Below are 9,962 nucleotides of genomic sequence, written 5' to 3'. Positions count from 1 at the left end.
ACTAGGCCTTGAACTGGACTGATGGGCTTTTGCTTGGCTGCAGGCTTGGCAGCAACAACAGCAGCAGCAGCAACAACAGCAGAGGCAACACAGAGAAGGCACCAGCAGCAGCACAAGGCAAAGATGGAAGCAGCAGCAGGGGAATGAAAAGGCAGCTGCAGCAACAGCAAAAGAAAGCAGCAACAGCAGGGTTGCAGGGCAGATGGGTTGCAGCAGCAGCTGCACAAGCAGTGCACAGCAGCACAAGGCCAAGAAAAGAAAGCAGAGCTGGCAGTGAAGCAAAAACAAATGAAGAAAAACAATGCAGCAGTGCAAGGCAAGTGAGAAAGAATAGATGGCAGCAGCACTGTACAACAGCTGCACAAGCAGTGGAAAGGAAAGCAACAGCAGCAGTGGGGGAAGGAAAGCAAAACAGTGGCCAAAGGCCAAAGATGGAAGCAAACCAGAGAGCAAAATATTGGCAAAAACAGCAAAGATTAAACAGATTAAAAACTAAACAGCAACAAAACAGTGAACGAAAACAAAACAAAATGGAGCAAAGTGAAAGTGACACAAAGGCAATTAGCCTAAGGCAGGGAAGATGGTGAAGCTAACAGAGCAAAACTAAGGCATTCTTCCAGAGTGGGAAGAGAACTAGCTTGCTCATTGTCACTAGTGAGCACTAGTTTCTCCCCACTACTCAATCAACACAATGCATCAAAGTTTTAATCTAACATTTCATTACTTAACAGTGAACAACAACTATCAGTGAACTAAAGATGGCACTAACAGGAACAACACATATAAACAACACACATTAACAGGAACAACAATTTTAACAGAGCACATGATTAAACAGAAGCACATTCAACAGGAGACAAACAGGAAATTGAAACTTGCACAAACATTAAACATCAAAACAGGAACTGAAACAAGACAGAATTTTAACATGCAATAAACTGAAATTGAAGCAGGAAATTGAAATTGAAAATTAAACATAAACCCTAAATTGATTTTGAAATTAAAAATTTACAAACTAAAATTAAACCTAATTGGTAACTTGGCTAGTCCAAGAACACCCTCTACACCATACCCATCTCTTCTATTTATACAAAAAATGTAAGCAGAACCCTAATTTTGAAAACCCTAATTTTTCTAGGGTTTGAAACTTCACCTAATTGACGTGACAAAACAGCTTCAAAATGTCGACCCATGCTTCTTCTTTCTTCTCTGCTCCTTCTCCATGTCTCTGTTGCGTCGAATCATAGCTATCAACCTAGTTCCTCGAGTTCACATGCCATCAGTGAGAGGCGTGAAATGGATGAACTAACTTGACAGTTAGGAGAGATGGTGGCGTCTGTGATGTCGGGGAAGAGGGTGGTTTGGCAGACATGGTGGTACGGTAGAGCAGTTGTGGAGTTGGTGGTGGTGGCAGCGAGTTGGTGGAGCAGGTGGAAGGGGAAGGCTCTGCTGTGGAGAAGTGATGGAGGAGAGGTCGACTGTTTTGGGAAGAAGGGTATTAGGTATTTGGGTATTAAGGTGTGAGGCAGGGATAAAGATTTTGATGTTTCGCGAAGCTTAGCCGTGGGATGTGGAGCTGGTAGGTAGATCGGACGGTGATGCGGAGGCAAGCGAGGAGCGACCGTCGGATGAAGTGATACAACGAATACGAACGGTGCTAGATTAGGTTAGGTGCTGTAGTGTAAGGCGGAGATATCAAACTTTGATGAACAGCAAGGGAGAAACCGTTGGATTCAACTACCATCTAATCTGAAGGCTTGGAATTTCAGCGCTGTGGTGCTTGGCAGAGACTTCAGATTTTGATGCTCTATGAAGGAGCGACCATCGGATGCTTCTGAGAACTGATCTGATGGCTGAGAACGGAGGCGTTTTTGTGTGTAGAAAATGAGGTTGTGCGCACCATTCTTCGCGGCTTCCTTGCGTGATTTCTCCCGGCTTTTCACTACTTTTCTGCTCTTTTTGCTCCGCAAGTCATCCAGACTTTATTTATTACCTAAAAATGCAAAATTAATTAATAAAAATATTTATTCTTGAAAACAATGAAAATACAGAATATGGGATAAAATGTAGAATTACTGCACAAAAGATGAGTTAAATGCCAACAAAAAGGGATAAATATATACAATATTTGGCACTCATCAAATACCCCCAAACCTGAATTTTACTTGTCCTCAAGTAAAACAAAACTAAGGAAATCCTAACTATACCACTGTCGCTGGTCTCTCGAATGCATTTAGCGTATGCACTAAGCCTTTTAAACCACTAAGTGTCCCTAGTGGACGAGTTGAAGTCTCGTGAAGGTTTGCTTAGAACGTACCTACAAAGTTCTAGGTCAAAATATGAGCTCAGATTCCATCAAACGTGACATGTGCAAAACAGTTTAAGCTCACAGCAAAATGGAGATGTCAATCTAGCTATCAAAGGCACAATCCTAGCACTGATAACAAAAAAAGACATGTGATAAGAGTGTAAAGTGTATCTACACATGTGTAAAGAAAGATCTGAAGTCATGACTACTAATCACCAAGAGATAGTTTCTCAGGCTAAGAACTGAGGTCGAAATCTAGCTAGCTGTCCGGACTTTACGAGAATTGTGAATGAGTTGGAGGTATTTCACAATTACTCGCGTTGTACATCAATGGCATACACCCTTCCTTGCTTATTACAATAAAACACAAAAGATGACTCTTTACATGACTCTTATTTACATTGACTATTCTCTTTTATTTTTGGAACAAGAGATGATGGAATTGATAAATACTTGATTTTTTTGTATTTTTCTGATATTTTTTTTTTCTTAAAAAGGAAACACTTTTGATACATATACAAAAGGAAACAAAAGATTACATGACACTTTGCAAGAGGTAGCCCTTTTTGATGCACCCAGTTAAATTCGATGGTTGTCTTTCTTAATGTAACCTCCACCTTCTATCCCAACCAACCAAAGAACAAGCTAGTCAAGTTTCGTTCAGTATTCTAAAGTGATTGGCAATCGTAACTTCCTATCAAACACCTTGAAGATCGAGGCCATACATGTATTGGTAGATCGTGCGCGTGCAAATTTCTTATCACTATGTGAATTGTGCTAGAATCAGGGTGCCTAAATATCTAGACTAAGACTCCTAATAAAAATACATATTTGCACAAGAGTCAACATTTCAAGGTAAATGAGCTCCATTTTTATGATTTTTTAATTTTTTAATTTTTTTATTTTGATTTTTCAATTTTTTTGGAATTTTTCAATTTTTTCAAAAAGAAGAAGGAGTTCGTTTTCAATTATGGCAAATTATCATGGTATCTACTCTATACCCCCAAACCTAAACTAAACATTGTCCTCAATGTTTCAAAATATGGAAAGAATTAAAATGCAACATATGGAAAGGGACATGCTGAGTAGAGTAAAAGGAGAGAGAATACCCGATTTCGGCGAAAGCAGAATTAAAACTCCGTTATTCAAGGCAAAAATCCAACATATTTCAGCCGAGATCATATTGGATTAGCAAAATATATACAAAAGGAACAAAAGGGTTTTTAAGAAATTTTATCTACTGGATTATATACAAAAAAATCACCATACACCAAAAGTCTAAAGAGTTGAGGATCAACCCAAAAGAAAAAGTGTAGAGACATGGAAAGTTTCAAAACACTAAAATTGGACTTAAATGGGAGAAAAATAAAACTTTTTTTTTTTTTATTTTAAAAAGAAAATAAAATTTGGTTTTTGAATGGGAGCAAGCCCACTGTTTGTCCTCTAATGGAATGGAAGGAAGGCTGCGGCCCACGAAACACTAAGTTTTAATTTTGAAAGTTTAATTTGGCCCAGTTGGTTAAGGCCCGACGTTTGTTTTAAAACTTTGGTTTCGAGGTCCACTCTTGAGTGGAAACAAGCCCACAATCGGTTACAAGCTCAGCTGGGTTTAAACCCAGAGTCCAAAATACAAGTCCAATGAAAGAATTTAAACAAGCCCACAAATTAAACAAACAAGCCCACAAATAAATTATTACAAACCCAACAGAAAATAAGAGAAGCCCAAAAATTGGCTTTAATATTACAAGCCCACAATTAAAGAAATTTGGAAGCCCACAGGTTGGGTTCTCTCAATGGAATGGGTTTAGGCTTACCTTTTTAGCACAGCCCAGCTGCTCTGATATTGTTGCAAAAACCCAGTTGGGTTTTGGTTCTTTTCCTTGGTGGCGTCCCAGCAGAGGAAAAACAGGTTCAGAACAGCAGGTCCAACAGCAAATGAAGTGAAGCAGATGCAGATGCAAATGCTATGAAATGAAATACAAAATAGCTAAAGAAAAACACAAGAAAAACACAGCACCAATCCCCGGCAGCGGCGCCAAAAACTTGGTAGGCTTCTAAAAGGTCCTAAAAATTATCCCCGGCCAAAAACTTGGTGGGCCCGGAGATATGTATAAAATTAAGCGCAATAAAAACGGGGGCCTACAGTAATACCGCAAGTGCACGGTCGTCAGTTGTAGCTCGTGCAAGTACGGGTCGATCCACAGAGATTGGGAGTGTTTTGTAGTGTTCTAGCTATTTTAGGTTCTAGTTGCTATTGGGCTATGAAGCCTTTTGGCTTAAATTGGGCTTTGAGCACTAATGGGTTTGATAACAATAGAATGAACTGAGCTTGGGCTCAGTTAGTCTCTGAATTAGGCTTTTGGGTTAAGCCTGAATTGGATTGGGCCTTAATAATGAACTTGGGCTTTGGTCTTAAACTTAGGCTTGGGCTCAGTTGTACAAACAATAGACAGTGGGCTTAGAACTGAGAACTAGGCCTTGAACTGGACTGATGGGCTTTTGCTTGGCTGCAGGCTTGGCAGCAACAACAGCAGCAGCAGCAACAACAGCAGAGGCAACACAGAGAAGGCACCAGCAGCAGCACAAGGCAAAGATGGAAGCAGCAGCACTGCAAGTGCACAGTGCAGTGCAGGGCAGATGGGTTTGCAGCAGCAGCTGCACAAGCAGTGCACAGCAGCACAAGGCCAAGAAGAAAAAAGGCAGTTAACAGGATAAGAAGTAGCAGCAGGGGAAGAAAACAGTGCAATGCAGCAGTGCAATGCAGCAAGGCAAGTGCACAGCAGCAGTGCAAGGCAAGTGCAAGAGAGGCAACAACAGGGCAAAACAAAGCAATGAAGACAATGCAAGAAGAACCAAGGCCTAAGCCAAGGGCAGGGATGATAGTGAAACTGAAATGGAGCAAAACTAAGGCATTCATCTAGAGTGGGAAGAGAACTAGCTTGCTCATTGTCACTAGTGAGCACTAGTTTCTCCCAATGCTCAATCAAATCAGTGCAACCTAAGCATACAAAAATGGAATGGCAAGATAATCAGCTTGCTATGAGCACTGATTTCTTCCATTACTCAATCAATTCAGTGCTTCAAAGGCTTCTAGCCTAGCATTCCATCAAACTAACATTACATGACAGTGAATTAATCCTAACAGTGAGCATTTAAACTAACATTAACAGTGAACTAACATGGAATTAAACCTAAACAGGATACTAACAGGATTATGCACATTTAACAGGAACATTAACAGGATATGAAAATAAATGAAATTGAACTGAAATTGAAAATTAACATAAAATTGAACTAAAAAACAACATTAACAGAACATGAAAAGTGCATGAAACAGCACAAAACTGAAGAGAAAAAAAACACATTAACAGGACATGAAAGTCCTGGACGCCGGCTAATCCAAGCATAAAGTTTTTACATCACACCCACAAGGCTATTTATACCCACAGACACAATTAGGGTTCTACCCAAAAAAAATTCCCAAATTAACAGTAGACTAGGGTTTGATTTTTTTACCTAATTTGATGTAGCAACATCAAATTAAACTCGACCCATTCTTCCTCTCACTCTCCTGGTGCCTTTCCCATGCCTTGATTTCTTTTCTAGCTTCACCTAATTCTCTACCATGTCTATCAATGCTTTTTCTCTATTTTCAAAACCCTAGACTAGGGGAAAACAGTGAAAAGAAGTGAGAGGCATGTTAGAGTGATAGGGGTTTCGGTGGTTGAGCAGGTGGAGAGTTGGTGGTAGTGTACGGTGGCGGACGTGGGTTTTCTGCAGAGGAATGGGGGAGAAGAGGGAGGAGAGATCGATATTTTTAGGGATAGGGTCTGTTTGGCTTGAGGTCTAGGGTGTTCGACACTTGGGTGTGAGGCAAGTGTAGAGAGTTTGATGCACAGCAAGACTAAGCCGTGAGATGTGGAGCTGGTAGGTAGATCGGACGGTGATGCGGAGGCAAGCGAGGAGCGACCGTCGGATGAAGGGATACAACGAAACGAACGGTGCTAGATTAGGTTAGGTGCTGTAGTGTAAGGCGGAGATATCAAACTTTGATGAACAGCAAGGGAGCAGCCGTTGGATTCAACTACCATCTAATCTGAAGGCTTGGAATTTCAGCGCTGTGGTGCTTGGCAGAGACTTCAGATTTTGATGCTCTATGAAGGAGCGACCGTCGGATGCTTCTGAGAACTGATCTGATGGCTGAGAACGGAGGCGTTTTTGTGTGTAGAAAATGAGGTTGTGCGCACCATTCTTCGCGGTTTCCTTGCGTGATTTCTCCCGGCTTTTCACTACTTTTCTGCTCTTTTTGCTCCGCAAGTCATCCAGACTTTATTTATTACCTAAAAATGCAAAATTAATTAATAAGAATATTTATTCTTGAAAACAATGAAAATACAGAATATGGGATAAAATGTAGAATTAATGCACAAAAGATGAGTTAAATGCCAACAAAAAGGGATAAATATATACAATATTTGGCACTCATCAGAAATCCACACCAAAAATAGATCAAGCGATTCATTATGTATGCCAGTACTGAGAGATGTTCGGCCAAACCCTTGGGGTCTAATGCAGACAAAATTTACAAAAAGTCTTTACTTATTCAGAAAAATAGCAAAATTAAGGTGGAACTCAAACTTACATTAACGATTGATGATACAAATGGTATCCTTGATCATTATCATCTGCCGATATGAAAACCTATACATCGGTGAATTCTTAACAAAAAGAATCAAAAGAGGCATGAGAATCGGAAACCTAAAACCCTAATATCTTAACTATTATAAAGAAATAAAAGGAAGGAAAAAATAATTACCTATTTGAAATAACTGCCCTAAATCCCCAAATCAAATCAGCCGAAATAAGTAAAACCAAATCCTGGATTTGCTTTCTTCTCACTTAGCAAAATCAAAGGAAAAATAAATTATTAACATATAACATACACGAATTAAATCTCTATTTCTATTTCTCTTAGGAAAAAACCCAAAAACTAGTGAAAGGGATTCATTACCATATTTTTAAATTTTGATCCTTCTATAGATTAATCAAAGAAATCTCTTGGTCATCTTTATGATTGAAACCCTAGATTAAAAATAAACATACTGGATCTAGGTTATCATCTGTTGAGATTAAACAAGAGATAAAGTTTTACAAAGAACTGATCTAAGAAGAAGAAGAAAAAGGTAGGATGGTATAGTGACATGGTCTTGTGCTCAAGATTGTAGTCGTGGAGTGAACCGCATAATTTAAATTGCGGGGTATTTTTCTTCTTCTGTCTGAGAGGGTGAACGAGTGGTTGTGAGGATAATGATTGAGATATTTTCTAAGAATAAAAAGTGGTTTGGCACATGCGAAATTTGCATGATTGAAAAATGTGAACTGTTTTCAGGTTTATGCCGCCACACGCATAAGTGGCATGCGTGAAAAAAAGTTGCGAATATTTAGCAACAACAATTCACAACTCGCAACAACTACATTTCTGTTGCGAATTTGAGTTGCTGAAACCCATATTTGGTGTAGTGGGAGTTTATTGGACTTGTTAAACTTATAACTTGTCTAAGATTGTTGGTAAACGTATTTTGAAGAAGATTATGCTTGTAAAATTGATTGAATTCATGTTTACTAGTGGAGAAAGACCCCTTAATAATTCTCATCGTTTGTGCAAGTATTATTTTCGTAGTTTTGAATTAGTTTCATACCAAAATTTGAATCAACAACTTTAACTCAGCTCTCCCGTAGGAGCAAACCTTCTTATCTTTTTGCTACTTATTAGTGTAAAAAAAAAAGTAAGCAATATATCTTTTGTGAGTTTGACACCTTATCACCAAACCCACCATAAGTATTTTCCTAACAAATGTCTTGATTTCCAAGGATCTGATTAATATACTTTCTTAATAAGTCTCGATCTTCAAAGATTCAAATGACATGTTTTTTTAATAACTCAAAGAATTAAAATAAATAATTTATTAATTAAATACGAAATGAATTTATTCATGAACCTAATTCACAATACTCTGTAGCAAATGAGAGTGATCGATCCATAATATTATACAAAATCCTTTTATTAGCTTGTTGCATCGCTCCTAAAGCAAAAGCTACTGTATAGATATTATCTCGGTAAATGCCTAGACAAACTATGTCATTATTGAATATTATAAAATTAGCTTTATAATCTGGAATTACATAGTCGGCTTGTTGAAAATGAAGTGTTATTGAAGGATAGTTGGTAATATCAAATCTTCCCCGTAGGCGGAAACAAACATCAAAATATTGGTGGGGACCAACATATTCAATCCCGAGATTGTCAAAATGTGACTTTACCAAATCTGCAACTCTATCAAAATGATCTTTGAACATCACGGACATTGGAGCACCAGAATCTATGATAGTGCCGCCTTTTCCTTGAGTGTTGACTTTAAAAGTACCTCTAGGAAATCCTACTCTTTTATCCCCTACACTAATATCTTCTAGGTTTAAGTAATATAATGAAGTTTCAAACTCAGGCACAACAATAGGAGTTGTAAGTACTTTTTGACCCATACCTCCAATAGTCGCATCTGCACCAAACCTTAAATATGTATCTGATCCCTCAATATTCGGGTTAAATGTCTCTAAGCAATAGGAAAATTTACCTTGTCCAGCAGCACCTAATTGATTTATAAAAGACCATTGTCCCGATCCTAAACCGAGTATTCCCGCAATAAGATCAGGTTTTCCATACAAATGATTATTACCGATAGTAGTGAAATTTTTTTGGAGGAATCCGCAACCCATACGCAACTTAATACTTTCAAGTTCACCGGTACTAGTTCTTGAAGTGAATTTTTCTTCAGCAACAATACCAGATGTGTTCCCACCAGCCAAATAGAGCGATGCATAAGTGCATTGACCATCAACATTGCACTTATCTCCCTTGCAAAGAGGATGCGTATTACAAGGAATAGGACGATATGTAGTTGACGAACTCCAAGGATAAAGTGGCATATTTTGAGCGAAAAATTTAGTAGCACCTTCACATTGAATCCATGTCTGATCACTACCTGTATCAATCATTAAATAGTAATTTATGAATGATTGTCGTCTACCAGGAAACGTACCTAAACCAACTTTTGCAACATAATACATTCTAGGTTCGTAAACTACAGGAAAACGTGTAGATTCAGGATTCATGGAGCGTGTTGCCTTGCTATGGAATAATATTTGTGACTCGATGTAACGTGCTTTGGATTTAGTTTGTTCAAGGAGTCTTTGAAGCCTTTCTTCTCTTGTTAAATGGTCGCCTGGATATACAGGTGATTCTTTGGAGTCTCTATGAATCATCTTCAAACTAAACCCTTTGTTTAGATTAACCGCAATAACTGAGTTTATTAGTAGTGATACATGAATAATCGTTAGAAGCAACATGAAAAGAGTTCTCCCCATTTTTTTGAATAAAATAACTTTAGTGAACATTACTACTCCAATTTTCAACTTCAGTTTATCTAATAAAATATTAGAGACCAAGCAAACCTTAAGATATCAAGATTTCTTAAGAAAGTTAAAAACCTTTCTCCTAATAAATATTTTGCATGTCATTAAGAGCGTTTTCGTATCTTCCAATAATTTTTCATCAAGTTTACAAAATCTGAGTATTTATTTCATATTTATTGAGAAA

General features: G+C 38.2%; 1 protein-coding gene and 1 long non-coding RNA gene across 2 annotated transcripts; both read right to left on the bottom strand.

Annotated features, from left to right (window-relative positions):
* Positions 1-6,592: 6,592 nt before the first annotated feature.
* Positions 6,593-7,585, bottom strand: LOC113277280. Its single transcript, XR_003324834.1, has 4 exons — positions 7,320-7,585; positions 7,125-7,206; positions 6,951-7,026; positions 6,593-6,648 (listed from the first exon to the last, which is right to left on the bottom strand). It is a non-coding gene; the product is annotated as an uncharacterized LOC113277280 (long non-coding RNA).
* A 714-nt stretch (positions 7,586-8,299) lies between these two features.
* LOC113278783 (aspartic proteinase CDR1-like) lies at positions 8,300-9,730 on the bottom strand. Its single transcript, XM_026527531.1, has one exon. The coding sequence runs from the start codon at positions 9,728-9,730 to the stop codon at positions 8,300-8,302; it is 1,431 nt and encodes a 476-aa protein (XP_026383316.1).
* Positions 9,731-9,962: the final 232 nt, after the last annotated feature.

The sequence above is a fragment of the Papaver somniferum genome, chromosome 5, assembly GCF_003573695.1.
Source record: "Papaver somniferum cultivar HN1 chromosome 5, ASM357369v1, whole genome shotgun sequence".
Taxonomy (NCBI): domain Eukaryota; kingdom Viridiplantae; phylum Streptophyta; class Magnoliopsida; order Ranunculales; family Papaveraceae; genus Papaver; species Papaver somniferum.
The sequence above is the reverse complement of the archived record's forward strand: the minus strand, read 5'-3'. Positions and strand labels throughout refer to the sequence as shown.

What these genes read in the sequence shown, in the direction of transcription:
- LOC113278783 (XM_026527531.1), bottom strand. Translation starts at nt 9,730, where the DNA reads ATGGGGAGAACTCTTTTCATGTTGCTTCTAACGATTATTCATGTATCA.